This window comes from Rattus norvegicus, chromosome 4 (assembly GCF_021556685.1).
Source record: "Rattus norvegicus strain SHRSP/BbbUtx chromosome 4, alternate assembly SHRSP_T2T, whole genome shotgun sequence".
NCBI classification, from domain to species: Eukaryota; Metazoa; Chordata; class Mammalia; order Rodentia; family Muridae; genus Rattus; species Rattus norvegicus.
In genome coordinates, this window is record NC_141537.1 from 29,608,091 (window position 1) to 29,624,246 (window position 16,156).

Here is a 16,156-nt window from a genome sequence, read left to right on the forward strand (position 1 = left end):
GACAAAGCCATCAACCCATGGAAGAGGTACATTGTTGAGATTGTTAATTAAAAGGAACCTTTGTAGTGTAAGTGTAAAAACTATAGCAGTCACTGAAGGGAGTCATGGGAAAGCTTGTTTTAAGTGTCTGCGATTGAATCAGCAGAGGGCCTCAGGAGAGAGGTAATTTTTTTTAGCACAGTTGTGGCTTGGCTTGAGAAGACGTCTTTTCATCCTAAAATGACCGCCAAAGTCTATGCAGCAGATGGTAGAAACTGATGGTCTGTGGAATGCTCTAAGTCTCCTGTGCTTGGAGCAGTTTTAGTCTGTACTCTTTGTGCATGACCCAGTGGTCATATCCTTAAAACCATGGGTAGCTAATAAAATCAGTTAAAATTGATTTGGAGACTGGAGAGATGGCCCAATGGTTAAGCGTGCATATTGCTCTTGCCAAGGACCAGCATTTGGTTTCCAGTACCCATGTTTGGAGGCTCAGAACCGCCTGTAACTAGCTCTGAGTTGTCTGACACCCTTCTCTGGCCTCTGCTGGTACCATACACATACACTCTTTCTCTTGTGCAGATGTCCTGGCTCTGGCTCTCTCCCACACCCATACACACTTACATATAGATCTTTAAACCTTTAAATTTAATTTTCTTTCTCAGTATTTAATCTCTGATTACTGACTTAGTCAAATTGCCCTACTTTCCCAGACTAATTTCCATGATTCTAACATATTTCATAAATGCTAAATAAACAACATGATTGCTGCAAGTTATGTTGCCGCATCTATGTGTGCCCTGCTATAAGACAGCAGCATTATGGGTTGGGTTAATTTTAGTCTTGAAAGCTTTCCTAAGCATGATAGATCTACTGACTTACCTTGCCTCCCCAGGAAGTTGAATATTAATTCTCCCTTACGTGGTCTTGGTATCATGCTCTCTTTATAGTTGTCCAGCAGCATGGGTTAGCGAATCTTGGTTGTTGATCATTTGGTGTCTTGTTCGCCTTGTCTAAGTTAGTGACTCAGACTTGAGTCATGGGATGGCACTCAAACTGACTTTCCTCTTTTAGGGGTTACTTCACATATGCTGTTAGAAGTTAAATTATTTTTAAGACTCCCTTCTGCCAATGGACATTTCTTTCTGCAGTCTGTTGTCTGTCCCCCAGATGTGCATTTTATAATATGTCATTTGGAGAACGTTACCTACCCTTCAGCATAGTGCACTGTTGTGTTGCCTGGGCTCGTTCTCTTGTTTCTATACTGATACCAAGGATCAGCCTCCCACCCCACCCCAGTCCCTGTGCAGCCCTCCGTGTCTTCAGTGAGTTTTCTACTTGGTCTAGTCTATTGGGCTGCTCACCATTCCCTGTGTTAAGACCAGGTATATTGTATTTCATTTATTAAATGTTTTCTATTGAAACTGCTGTTTCTCCTTCAGTAGCTTTTATCATCGGAAATCTATTTAACTCGTTTTTTAGTAACTCATTTGATTTAAACACAATATTATGTTTTTTTGATGGTCGAATAAGCAACCACAGTTTTGTCAATGGGAACTCTGTTAGACCAATTCTCTTGCTAACATTTTTTTCCTGATATTTTAAAAAGGATCCTAGCTTTCTAGTGAATAGGTAGAGGTCTCCTAGACTCCATTTCTTTTTCTTTGATTCTTTTCTCCAACCTGCCCAGGACTCTTATGTCCTGTGAGCTGGAATCAATTCTTTTCAGTGGGAGGCCCAACATCAGCCAGAATCCAGGCATGCAGTGCGGATGAATATAAAAGTTGGAGATGGATGAATGGGTTACTGTTTATTGGCTAGGGAAATCTCCTTTGTTAGGTACTTGCTAATAGGTTATAGAGGGATTCACAGGAAGAGGTGGTTGCAGGAGAATAGCACCTGCATGTAATTTGTCTTCTGGGTCCCTTTCTGACTGCTGGGTCTACATTATTCACTCAAGGATTTTATGCTGAGTGGCTTCCATCGAGGGATGCATACTGTTCTTCTTTCGCCTTGCTGGATCCTTTTCTGAACCAGAGCTTTTGTTATACCCAGGGTCTCCAGGAGAACTGTCAGACTCGTGTGCAGGAGCAGCAGAGCTGACCCCAGGTGTTTCATAAAGACCTGAGCGTGGCTTTCGGTTGCACTCACAGTTAACAGAGATGGGCAGATCACATTTACGTCCCGTGTCCCTGATACTGGACACATGACACCCGTCTACAAGAGTGTCTAGTTTACGTTGCCTTATGTGGAAAACTCAGTGTAGATTTCTTTCCATGATGAAAACTCATGCCCAAAGAAGGTGTTGATGTTGGTATGGTTCATGGCAGCCTGGAGGCCAGCACAATTGTACAGAAGCTTAATTATGTGGGGAAACTTGTGCAGGAGTCTTAGAATGTTCACGTGTTATGAAGTGGTGGGGGAATGCTACTCAGTATGTAGTTACCCACAGCAATTGTGACAACCATTGCTTAATCTGTCCTGGATTTGTTAGTGATATATGCAGCCTTGGTATTTCTTTGTTGTTGTTGTTGTTGGTGGTGGTGGTGTTGGTGGTGGTGGTGGTGGTGGGTTTTCTGTTTTTGTTTTTGGTTAAGTCCTGTTCAGGTATCAGAATGCTTCAAGCTGTTTCAGTAAAAATGTGCATATGAGGCTTCTACTCTCAGGTAACATAGTACCACAAAGGTATAGGCCCCTTATTTCAGTTGCCATAGGCTGAAAGTCTGGATGTGCCATAGGGTTTCTTCGCTGAGATCTTTCTAGCTGAAATTAGGTTGCTGATTCTCAGCCTGGAGCTCAAGGTCCTCTAACATGTCCACAGGGCTACTTTTACTGTGTGTACAGTTGTGTGGCTTCCATTTTTCCTGATTGTTTTCAGGCGGAGGCCATGTTAAACCTTAGGACCTCACAGTCCTCAGGATCATCATTGGTGTCTTTCAGACTGGTCAGCCCCACAGCTTACTGACTTGTCTTTCCTGGTCTTGCAGGGATCTCCTAGTCTTGGTCATCCCACCAGGTGATCTAATGTTTACATATGGAACAATATGATTGCATGGTATCCCTTCATAATTGCATGGAATAGGGAGGGAGCCATTCAGAGGCAGGGGATGGTAGGTGTTGTTTTAGAATCCACCTATTGCAATGAGCCTCAGCTAAAGAACCTTGGTGATCGCTCATCATGAACATATGTGTTACTGTTTTAGTGTCAGGATTGTGCTTTTTAAGTAGTAGCTGTGGGGCAGATGTCTCAGAGCCTCTGCTCTTTCGTGTCAAACATAGGATAATTAGTTATTTGGATGAATCTTTTTGTATATGATTTCTTACAAGAAGACTGAGCAAGGCATTATGGGAGAAGGATTCAATAACTTGGTATGGCCCTTACTTTCAAGAATTTAGGAAAAGAATTGTTGAATCTTAGATGCTGGAGAGAAGACTCGGCAGGTAAGAGCACTTGCTGCTCCTGCAGAGGACCTGCGCTCTGTTTTCTGCATCTACTTGGCAGCTTACAAGTGTTTGCCACTCCCGATCCTGGGGCCCCAACACCATCTTCTAGGGTCTTTGGGCAACAAGCATGTATGTGTGCATTTGCTTTTCAGATGGAGTCAATTTGTATGCTATCCCAAAAGTAGATCTTTAAACTTTAACCGTATGAGCTTTCATGAAATGTTTTCCGATTTTCCTCATTCAATAGCCATGCAGATACTGCTTATTTAAGGAAAAACCGTGAAAGCAATGTCATTCAAAATAATAGTTTCTTTAGAGAGAATTGTGAACATAGTGTGTGGGTTTTCTGTGGCTGTGACACAATGCCCGAGGTTCCCTGAAACCGCGAGAGATTCACTGTGTCCACCACAACTCTCCACACTTGAACTTGACTGTCGTTCCAGAGCCTGAGGTGAAGCAGAACAGCCCGGTCAAGGTGCAAAGTAGAGGAAAACTGCTCGTGCTACGGTTGCTGTGAATCCTAGTGAGAGCAAGGGCAAGCTAGAGAGAGAAGCAGAGGGGGTGTGGGACAGAGATGGAGAGAAAGAAGGGTGTGGAGAGAATGTTCTAGAATCCAGAAGTTAAGGAAACGACAAAACCAATGGCCTAACTTCCTTCTGCTGGGCCCCACCTACTCAGGCTTCTGCCACCTCACAATGAACTTGAGGAGAAGACCACCAACACTTTCACACATGGCCTTAGGGACTCCTAAGATCAAAAATGTCACACTTGCCTCACAGGAGAACTACAGATTGCCAGCAAACTCCAGAAGTTCTAGAGGCTAGGGAACATGAAACAGTTGCAATATAATATGGAAAATGGGAACAACACACCAAAGGACTAAATTAAACTGTGAAGGAGCAGGCCGGGTACTCAGAGAGGGACCCTGGCTGTTGGGGGTGGGGTGGGGAACAGGAACCCCACCCCACCCCGTGCTGTAAGGTAAACAACCTTCATTCAATTGAGTGTCATCAGGGGTCGTCCACTGTTAGTATAATTTGTTAGCTTTGGAGTTCAAAAGAAAAACACACAACCATCTTCATTATTTATTACCTAACCAGCATTTCATTCCAGTTTGGACATGAAGTCAAGGTGGGGCATATTTTCAACCTGTCTTCAGACATAAACCTTTGAAACAAAGTAAAACCTTTGGTGCACTAGCTTCTGTAACTTCCCTCAACTCTGTGGCCCTCAGTAGGTGCTCCTCGGATCCAGGCCAACTGTGGGCGGGGTTTTTGTTGTTTTGTACTGTGTTTTGTTGTTTATGAGGTTAGGTTTAATTCATATTTTTTTTGATAATGTACAAATACCCACTTGCTGTCAGATGATAGAATCCGGGACAGAGTCAAGAACCTTGTAGGATATGTGGCTGTGGCATGCTTTCCTTTGTTTGGTTTTAGATGGATAGGTAACTTTTCTTAAAATGTAAGTGGTGAGTTGATGAGTTTACATGGAATTATATAGTAGACTTTTTTGATATTTCTTGAAGTTGGAATGGCCAAAAAAACCCAAAAGCATGTTTAGTGATAGCGATGTTTCCGTGAAGAGTCCTCAATTCATTTCTTTGCTATTCCAGATATGTGTCACAAAGATGTCTACACGGAACTGCCAGGGAATGGATTCAGTGATCAAGCACCTGGACACGATTCCTGAAGATAAAAAAGTCAGGGTTCAGAGGACGCAGAGCACCTTTGACCCATTCGAGAAACCGGCCAATCAGGTCAAAAGGGTACACTCAGAGAACAATGCTTGCATTAACTTTAAGTCCTCCGCTGCTGGCAAAGAGTCACCTAAAGTCAGGCGGCATTCCAGCCCCAGCTCGGTGAGTAGAGACTGCTACCTTCCCTTTATCACGGAGTAAACAGAAGACCTAGCCCTCGTCAGGCCACACACTGGGAGGAAGACAGCAGGAGGTGTTCACAGTGAGGCTTTATGCACTCTCTCCCAGGGTGGTTGAATATTTTGGAAGAGAGAAAGCTATAAGCAGACTCTTGAGTTGAGTGCCCAGCAAGCAAATGAATGAAATAATTTAACTTGTTTTTAAAAAACAAATAAAAGCCCCACCTTTTTCTTATTTAAAAAAAAAAGATTGTTTTCGAGTTAGGCGAATTTGTCACTAAAATCTCTTGATTTCAGCCTCTTAGAGATGTTTCAGAACTTTTCTGTGCTTGTGAGACATTTCTAAAGCTGCAGACTCACAAAGCATTTCATTCACTTCAGGAGTGAACGTTGTTACGAGGGTCTCATGGTTTGTTTCCAGTGGAAACTCTGGTATGTAAGGGCCAGGCACTGATCCTCAAAGGGAAAGCCCTTTACTTTCAGGAGATCCTAAGCCCTGAACCAAGCCAGTTCTTATCTGTGACCAAGGTGCCCTAGTTGTTTGTAACAGAATCCTCAGGATTTCAAAAGTAGAAATTCACGTTTCCTCATTCTAGAGCTGGGAAGCCCTTGCTCAGGGTTCTGGCAGTGTTTAGAGAAATGGCTGATTCTAGAACAAAGGCAGAGAAAGTACAATTATAAACTAATCTCACTGGTCGGGATGAGAAACAGATGAGCTCATTGCCCTCTACAGGTTGGTCTCACTTCTCAGTTTCACAGGGGTGGGGACATTTCCAACATCCCCTTTATGGGAGAGGCATTCAATTTCAAGTTGCTTGCTGCCTTTCACTTGGAAAATTGCAATCAGAACCGTGCTTCCAGGGCTGGCTGGCACTTAGCATTGTAAAAATATCCTGTGATCTTTTGAAATGGAGTAATTTTCAGATTTAACGGACACTTAATAATCTTTTGACATGGATGCCAGAAGATTTTAAAACTGAGGGGAAATGTTAAGGGAACTAAGACTCTGTTATCTTGCTAAGAACACGAGTCACTTGAAGAAACATCGACTTCACAGTTTTCATGAAAGCAAGACCAGCACAGGCCCTAAGGGGCTTAGGTAGTACTGGCTGATAGAGCTCAAGTAAACAGGTAGGATGGTGACACTCCTGAAATTTGGGTGTGTGCCTCCCAAATCCTTTCCTGCAATCTTTTTGTGTAACTACAAGGTAGGATTTGCTTGGGTCACAGCTCTACCATTAACTTCTTCATTTTAGTATTACGTGAAAGAAATTTAGAGTTGTGTGTGGAGAGCAATCCAGATCCTACCATATTGAGAATTGTATGTAGTTGCTGTGTAGTTACCCTGTTATAATGTATGTCGACCTATGGTTGGTTCGTAGAAATTATCATACTAAATATTGTAATGAGGCAATCTTTACTAAAAAGTACTGAGTTCAAATGACCGTCTATCCTCTGTTATTTGGGATTCTGAGCTACAGTGAGCAGGCCTAGTTCTCCTTTTTGTTGGTGTTGTTTTTGTTCTAATTGTTCCCATAAGTGCAACATGCTTTTACAACTTTTTATTATTTTTTGTAACTTGTTATCGATTCTTTGTGAGTTTTACATCATGCACCCAAATCCTACCCATCTCCCATCCCCCTCATATCTGCCTCTTGCCCCTTCAACCTCTCCCAAAAATCCTACACAAAAGAACAACAACCACCAACACAAAGGCACAGAAAACATCTCACCGTGGAAGCTGTAGTGTGCCACAATGTGTCCCACAGTATATCCTTCTGTCCACACATCTTCACTTGCAAATGTCTATTGCAATTGAGTCATTGGTCTGGTTCGAGGTCACTGTCTTCTGTGACACCATCTATATTGGAGCCTCATCAGGACACTTCCCAGTCATCCCACTGTTACCCCTGTCATGGAGGTCCTGCAACACTGGGAAGCAGGACTGGGTCTTCCACATGCCCCAACCGGGTGCTGCCCCTGTGGTAGCAGAGTTGGTCAGCCCACCGGCTCTACCTCCTCTGCAGCACCAGGGAGAGCTCTCCAGCTCTGGCTGAGCACCCAGTGCTGCCATCAGCAGGAGGCTGGGTTAGGTTCCATGCCATCTGGGCCAGCTCTCCTCAGTCCCTGAGGGGAGGGGAGGATACCCACCCCACCTCAGGGCAGATGAGCGGAGGCGCCATCTTTCTCTCATGCACATCCTCAGGCCTGGCTTGCCCATGGTCCCTGGCTGCCCAAGAGAGGTTCAGGGTCTCCTCTGCTGTGTGCTGCAGCTGGCTAAAGACAGCCATCTCACTCTTCCCAAGGCTCCGGGGCCAACCCTCTCAACTGCTGCAGGTGCTGAGGGGCGAGTGAGGTGGGGAACAAGATTCTTAAGTGTTTCTTTAAAAAAAGATCCTCATCTCCGTATTTTAAAATTTTTGATAATTTCTGGTTCTATACAATAATCTTGATTTATAATTATACTTTCTCCATCTTGTCAATAAGAAATTGGTTCCTTGTCAAGAAAAGCTGGGGCCCACCCGTCTGATACACTTGGTTTTTCCCTCTCCTTAAGAAGTTTTTTGTTATTGCAAGTTCCTTGAACATACTTTAAAAGGTCAAATATGCTAAAATTCGGGCAGATGGTAATGTCAAAGGTTTTGAAACCCATCATGTAATTAGAGAAACTGCTAGAGTAAAACCGAACCAGTGGACAATTTCTCGAATAAGCACACAACACTCAATGGCTCATGGGAGTGGAGGAGAGCCAAGAAAGTGCAGGGAAGTCTAGGGGGGCGGTATTTAGGAAGTCTCTAGCCTTTCTTTTGGGAATATTCTAACATGACAATTTGGCACACTTTCGTACCCTACATGAGAGTATTGGAATAAATTCTGCACAAGGTAGATTCAATAGGAGGTTCAGGAAGCAGTGACATAAATAAATGGCATTACATATAGCTGGTGATTTATAGGATAATAAGGAATACACAAAAAGAAAGTTTCCTCTATTACGTTTGTATCTATGAACACATTTATCTAACATTTAAGCTTACACTAGCATATAGCATTTGATGATGTATGATATATGGTACAGGATACTCATAATACTCATAAATACAGGAAGTAGGGTGTACAATGACTAAGTGTCTAACTTTTATTACTCTTAACTGCATTTTTTCATTGGTCCATATTTGGCAAGAGTAGTTAGCCTGTTTCACCCTGCACAGCAATGTTAGTAAGATTATTTGATACCTGTGACAACCATAGGAAATCATGCCCCATGAGAACCATTGGCACGGCTTTCTGTTAGTTTTGGAAGCATTTCATGATAAAGCAGTGGTTGCTAAATCCAAGAGTGCCCTTTGTCCCCATACAGCAGCACCCCGTTGCGCCTTCTTTGCATCGGTGTTTCAGGTGTTTCAAAACACTGGTTAGTTCGAGTTGCCTCTAAGAGTAGAGTCGGGCAGAAAGGACAGCGGGATGAAGCGTGGCGCTGCGCCTGCTGCTGTTATAATGAGGAAGTGATGATTTCTTACACGTAGTACCTAAAACAGTAGACATGATATCAAAGTGCCACACCTTGGAATGAGGATATAAGTCAGGGGCAGAAAACTTGTCCATCATGGATAAAGCCCTGTGTTCAATCTCTACTACTGCACAAAGGAAAAACACAGCAAAAAGCCAGAAGCTAAAACCACTGCAAACCTTAATCACACCTTCATTTCATGTGCATGTATGTTCCTGTGTGTGTGCATGCATACATGCATGTGTGTGTATGAGTGTGTGTGTGTGTGTGTGTGTGTGTGTGTGTGTGTGTTTTAGCTACTGTTTGTTACAGGTTAGGAACAGTGGCTGAAGTCCAAGAATCAAGACTACAGTGATATCAGTGGCTATAATGCTAGTCTATACTTGTAGTCACCCCTGCCCTCAGACCCTGGCATGTTAAAATTCAAGCAGACTATAAAGAATATAACGTTATAACAATTAAGGTGTTTTAAAAAGGCATTCGATAGTCTGTTTCCAACATTTTGCTGAGTGCCTGCTTTCTCCCCTAGCAGTAGTATTGAATGCAATGACGGACAATATGGGCGTTCACTAGCCTTTGCTGTCTGTCACTTTCTGCCCAGCCTATCAGTACTCTCTTACTGTTGGGATCTGGAGCTGTTCGGAGTCCCAAAGGTAGACTTTCTTGGTGTCCCAGGTTAGAAGGTATTTATTAATTAGGGATGACATCTGCCGAGCTTATTTAGGTGGAGTTTCTCCATACATCCTACAAACTCCTGCAGAGATAAACCTTTGCATACCGTGGAAAGCTTCTTGTCCTGCTAGGTAGCGCCAACCTGGAGAGAGAGGACGGAGGTATGGGTTTGCAATGAGGGTCCTCCCAGACTCATTCTGGGTTCTCTTGGGAGTGAAAACTCCCCACATGGAACCAAACCTCTTGGCATCCTGTTCCCATGTCTGCTACTTGGACCCGTACCTTTGTCCAGTGTTTAGTTCAGCTTTGCCATCGAGTTCTCCATTAACTTGGATTGCCTTAGTGATGCAGCAATACTGAGCCGTAAGATCCTGTTCAGGGGTATGAGGGATAGAACAACATGACTGGCAGCAAGTGTAGATCTCAGTGTTTGTTATGAGGTTACCCCTCCCCTCCCTTACTGTAATCGCCATGTAGCACACAGAGTACCTACTGCGACAGTTCTTAGTCGTGGATTTCTTGCAGTCGGTGGTATCTGGTCTTACATGGCTGCCTAGCAAAGGCCATGCATGGAAGACTTGGTCATTACCCATGCCTCACGGGGTCGGACCTAGACAAGGGAACTAGGTCATGTGTCCTTCCAACCTACTTGTTTCTCTCGTCTTCCATTTTTCTTTCTCTTCTTTCCCCTCTCCCTTCTCTTCCTTTCTCCCTTCCCCTCTCTTTTCTTTTGCCCCAATCCCATCTGCTATGAGGCAAAGAGACCTTCTGATACACGCTCCTCTCTCTCATTTGGAACTGAGCCATCACAGGCCACAAAGGTGGCCATGGAGTCAGGTGACCCTGAAGCCATGAATCCAAGGAAAGCCTTCTTCTTCTGAGCTATGAATCTTAGGTAGTTGTCAGGATGTATGAAATGCTGAGGACAGAGGGCTTCTCCGCAGCCTCAGGCAAACGGCCTCTCATTCTTACTGACAACGAGAATTAGTCTCCCATAAAGTCAGTATGGAGTTATGTATATATCATTGTAATGCACGTGCACGTTAAGGGCTACTCATGCATTTTATAATGGTGCAGTTTAAACAACCACCCCTGCTCCTAGGAATGAGAGTTCAGCCTAACGTAGAGCTAGGCCCAATTAATATTCCCGTCATTTGGGTGAAAACTCAATCCATGGAACTATTTTCCAGCACAGTAGTAATAAAGGAAAGGTTTTTATTCCTCATCGACTACTTTAATTTTGGCTCTGCCGGTAGCTATAGCATCCCTGGTAAGTTCTGTTACTTCTCCAGCCTTGTATTCTCCATGCCCACATGGGATAGTAGAACCAATCTCCCAATGTGTCTGTCAGGATTATATTTAGGTAATAAAGGCCAAAGGCTAACGAGCAAACCGTTAGTATTTTCAGTATTTGTTACCTCTATTGAGACACGGCGCGGGGCTGTTCAGGCCCTGCCTCCTGAGTGGCGGCGAGGCCAGCCCTGTTCAGCTGCAGCAGGCGCACCTTCCATTATCCAGACCAATGTTCCCCTCCAGTGATCCAGACAATTGACAGTCCTTTGCACTTCTATTCTCTTCTTGAAAAATGTATTAACATTATCTCATTAAATCCAAATGTCTCTATGGAGTGTCTGTTAGCAATTACACATTAGCCATCCATATTTCCAAGTGCTGTCAAGCGTGTGCTCTAAGTAGAGAAGCGATAAGAAGGAGACAGTTGTCCCAGAAGGCTGTGTCCACCTGAGGTCACATTGCCGGAGCTAATGCACAGGGTGACTGACTGCATGTTGATCTGATCTGGTGTCTTCATTTAAACAGGATGGATAATAAAGTTGTGTGAAGAAAGGCTTGATCTTTTAATTTAAAAACAGGACTCCCCCTTCCTTATAGAGTACACTTGGTCTTGTTCATTTGATAGGGGGTCTTTTACTCTTGGCTTCTTTAAACACTTGGCACTTGGATTTCTTATTTATATACATGGTAATTGCACACCAGACTACTTTTCCATACTTAAAATAGAAGACTTGTTTGTGAGACTCTAATCCTCAAAGCTCAGACTGTCTCATACACACCCTGTTCCAGAGAACCATTCTTTCAGAGACCAGAGCTCTTCTGAGAGAGGAACCCCATGCCTTTGATTCATCTGACGAAGCCTGTATGATTGAGCTGCAAGTTATACGGCATTTCCACAGTGTCTATGTGTCAGTTCCACAGGGCGAATAACTGATTGCTTTGCTGCAAAATGTGGCAAAGTGTTAACTTCCTGCCCTTGCAGGGTCAATAAATAGGATGTACTTTAGCCACGATGGTTAATACACCCAAGTCCATTTAGTTAGAAAAATAAACCTATGTGCCATTGGTATCTTCTCTGGCTTGACCTTCTTTCTTGTGAATAAAATAGGGAATTTTATTTATAACGTGAAAACTCTAACGTTTAAAATTTTTTTCTCCATGCAGTTTTTTTAAGTGTTGCTGTCTTATTTGAATACAATTGCATATTCATGGCAGAGGATGAAGAGTGAAACTAGTTGGTTACTTGTACCTCTCACGAGAGGAAAAATGACCTCCATTCTCCCTTCAGTTCGTGGGGTCCTTGCACTTTTCCTCAGTATGCAGTAGCCAGAGGAGCCCCCCGAGAGGAGCAGAGGGGTGTTTTCAGCGGCTACCTCTCTCTCCATTTCAGATTCATTGTGAAAGGAGCCCAAAAGCAAATGTGAAGATTTCTCCACTCTGATTTAAAATAATTTAGAGAGGAACTGTGAACACAATATTTTCTCCATTGAAGATCATTTTATACTGAGGTTTAATATAGGTTTTACGATTTCTATTTCGAACTTGGGCTCAGGAGGGTGATGGTGAAGTGCGACATGCTCAAGCTGTTTCCTGGGGATGAGAATGAGGGAGAACATAGCCCACACAGGACTAGTCAGGCAGCTCTGAATGCAAATGTCCATTGCATCTTGCATGAGTTTTATGTATATTTTCTGGAGAGAAAAAGCAAAAAGCTCTTCAGTGTAATGTGTAATTGAACATATATGGAAACAAAATCTCATTAGAAAGAAAAAAAATAACTTGGATCTCCTCTGCAACTCCCATTCTGTCTATGTAAAAATTCGAAGTATATTCATCTAACGACAGTCTGTGTATTTTTTTCTGTGTATTTTTTCCTGTGTCCCCGACACCACCCCTGCCCCAAATCTCTATGTTGAAATTCTGAACCACAGTACTGCAGACCCCATTGGAAGAGGTGATTAGGTCAATGGGCTGCTTCCTAATCCATGGTAACTGATGTTCTTATGACCCAGGGAGGGACACTACAGAGGTGACACAGAGCGAGAAGCGGTAGGAGATGGGTCAACACAGAGCAACGTCAAGAGACTGAACCTGCCTCTGCTGTCTTGATCTGCCGTGTTGCCTAATTAGGAGGCACCGTTTCTGTTGTTGATGCTACCCTGGCTGCAGCATTCGGGCACCTCTAACAACCAGTCCATGTCTAAAGAGCAGTGCTTCATTACTAGTTAGAGTATTTTCTTAAAATATTGTTAATCACCAGATTTTGCTTTTTTTTTCCCCCTTCTTGTACCACGTGCGGAATGGGAACAGATTAAAGAGACGCGTTTTTGCCTTGAGGAAAAATGTGTTTAATTAAAACTGAGCAGAGAGTTTTGAGAAAGTCGTGTTTCTGGGAGATCCTCCCATTTATACACTTAGACTAGAGTAAATGACGCTGAAAGGGTTGTACAGCCCCAGTTATTTCTGACTTCTCCGAAGACAAGAGTTCTATTTTGGGTCTGTACTTCATTAAAAATTTAGCGACATGTAACTATGGAGCTTGGGGTGGCCGTGTGGAATTGTCCTCTCATTGGATAATTTGTTGCAGAAATGGGTTACTATGGTGTTCCACTCTGCGGCTGAGGATTGAGTAATTGATCCTAAGGGCTTCTTGTAGTCTATACTGCTGCCTTTGACATGTTCATGATGCTCAGCCAGCATCTAGAGATATGCATGTTTCATAATTGAGACTGAGGATATAATTCTATTTATGACAATATTAAAGATAAGGAGAGTTTGCCTCACTCATCTTTAGTGTATATATAACTTCAAGTTACTGACCATGTCATAGACACTTGGGAAAAGTTGGCATCTTAATTGACAAATGGAGCTCTTTCCCACCATCATTGAGCTTCTTTCTTTCTTCCTTCCTTCCTTTCTTTCTTTCTTCCTTCCTTCCTTCCTTCCTTCCTTCCTTCCTTCCTTTCTTTTTCTTTTTTTTTTTTTTTTTGATAGTGTTTCACTGTGTAGACCAGTGACCAGCTGAGATTTTGAACTCTGGGAGATCTGCTTGCCTCTGCCTCCTGAGTGCTGGCATTGTAATGTGCGATACCACATCCTACTTTTGTCATTGGAATTCTTAGAGAGACTGCTTTTAAACTTGTAAATTACACTGAGCTGGCCCCTTGAGGTGACATTGAGATGTTCTGACTAAACAAAGGATGGCTTGTTATTGTCCAGTGTTCTGAGCCCTTTTATTGCTTCCTCATTTATCATAAAGCCACAGGTTTCGTTATGACCTTTCACTCTTCTTCCTCCCACAGCTTATGCCAATCTGCTTCCATGAATGTCACTTGTATCTATTACCCCTCTCTACACCCTTCCAGACAACCCACTTTCCCCTCTCACAGCCCCTTTGTAGTCTCATGACCTTTATCTGCACTCATGTCCACATAAATATGCTTACCTTAATCTTAGAGGCTAGGCAGGCTCTGCATAGGAGGGAGTATGTGGTTTTGTCTTTGGAGATCGGATCAACTCCATTGATGTAGTAAGTTCTAGATTTGTCATCTTACCTTTCTTTTTGGATGTATAAAGGGTCATTGTCTTTATCTGCATCTGTTGTTGAATATCTATGTCATCATGTTATCTTGCTCTTGTAGTAGAGAAACAAGTGTTAGATGTTCAAATGCTAGTGTCTCTGTAGAAGGTTGTAGCATGCTCTAGGTGTGTGTATGTATCCCTCTGTAGTGGGATAGCTGGGTCAAGTAGTGGTTATACATCTTTCTTTTCCCGAGAACTCTCCTCTCTGATTTCACTAGTAGTAAACCAATTTACTATTTATATTCTTGCTAGCAGTCAATGTCCTTTTCCTTGGTAGCGGCCATTCTGATTGGGTTGAGATGTGGTGTCATAAGTATTTTAATTTGCCTTTTTCTCATGTCTAAGGATGTCGAACCTCTTTATAAGTATATATTGATCATTTCTCTCTCTGAAAACAAATATAAATATATAAATAATAAATATAAATGTATATAATGCATTCTGGCTACTCTTCCCCTCTGATTTCCCTCTCACCTCAGCCAGCCATTCCCCCTCCCTACACAGCTCTGCTTTTCCATTCGTTACTTTTCATTTTGTGTTCCGATGGTGGACTGTAACTGTATGTCTGTGAACCCAGGTGTGAAACTATAGACACGGGTGAGCTCATCAGTGGGTACAGCTGGGTGCTGTGACTTCCCATCTCCCATTACCTGTCATTGACAATAATTTATCACTAAGTGGTAGTACACATTCTCCCTTCACAACTGACTGCTGGGTGGGTCTGATTTGTATAGACCAAATGCCAGTGGGTACAGCCATTTTCAATTCATGATTGCCATGACCTTGGCCTGCTTAAAAGACAACTTTTTGCAATCGTTCTCTTATCTTCCAGATTTGACCTTCTTTCAGCCCTGCCTCCCACAGTATTTTTGAATCCTTTAAGGGGTTCATTTTAAGCATCCCATAGGGATGCTGTAAATCTGTTGTCATCCCGTATTCTTAGTATCTTGTGTAGCCATGGGTCTCAGAATTGACTTTCACTCACTACAAAGAGAGGCTTCTTTGATTAAGCTCCCTTAACCTTTGAATGTGGTTTGAACCTTTTCCAATTTAGCTAACCAGCAGGAGTTTTCTCCCCCTCCAGGGGCCTGAGTCATACTCAGTCATCATTTTTTTGATCAGATTTATAGCATTCGGCCCGGTTTTCTCCTGTGCAGTATACATCAATCCAACCAGGAAGCTGTTGGTTACCACCCCCCCCCCCACACACGTAAGAGTTGTGCCAGTGGGCACCATTGTATCAGTGGGTGCACCTTGTCTCATAGGCTGGACTTATGGTTCATAGAGTTCTTACCTGGGTAAGATCACTGACGCTCTTCCTCCTCTAACTGGAGAGCATCATCTAGCACTTTCCAGCGTTTCTGAAAGCTACCCAGCAGAGAGGGACCTTCCATCTGGACTGTGCATCTGGGACTTGTGATGTCTTTAGCACTAGGATCTTGTCCTCATGTTTTTTTGAGCAAGCAAGAGGAATGCCAAGAACCTGCATCCCACACTTGGTACTGGGGATTTTGTTCAGTGACCCGTTACTTCCGAGACTGGCACTGTCTGGCCTTAGACAGTATTTGCTGAATCTTTTATGTTTTTCAGTTGGGTTACCAGATAGCAAGGTTCATTATGACTTTTCATACCTCCCTTGTTTTGATTCTTCCTTTTCCCACCCTCCTGTGTCTACCACCCTTCCCTGTTTGAACCCCTCTGCCCCCCCAGTTTCCCACCCTTTCCACATTCATTTATGCGCAACTGCCTCTCTTCCTTTAAGGTTTCCTGCCCCCTGTCCAGTGTCTCCTTTCTAGATTT

At 43.2% G+C, this 16,156-nt stretch overlaps 1 protein-coding gene across 9 annotated transcripts in view; it reads left to right on the forward strand.

The window, feature by feature from the left end:
• The window catches only part of Cdk14 (cyclin-dependent kinase 14), a 582,117-nt gene that overhangs the window by 130,830 nt on the left and 435,131 nt on the right, over positions 1–16,156 (forward strand). For all 9 annotated transcript variants that reach the window (XM_087657963.1, XM_087657960.1, NM_001395582.1 and 6 more), the window contains 1 exon segment: positions 5,039–5,284. In XM_087657963.1, coding sequence (XP_087514089.1) covers positions 5,208–5,284 — 77 coding nt within the window. In that variant the 5' untranslated portion in view covers positions 5,039–5,207.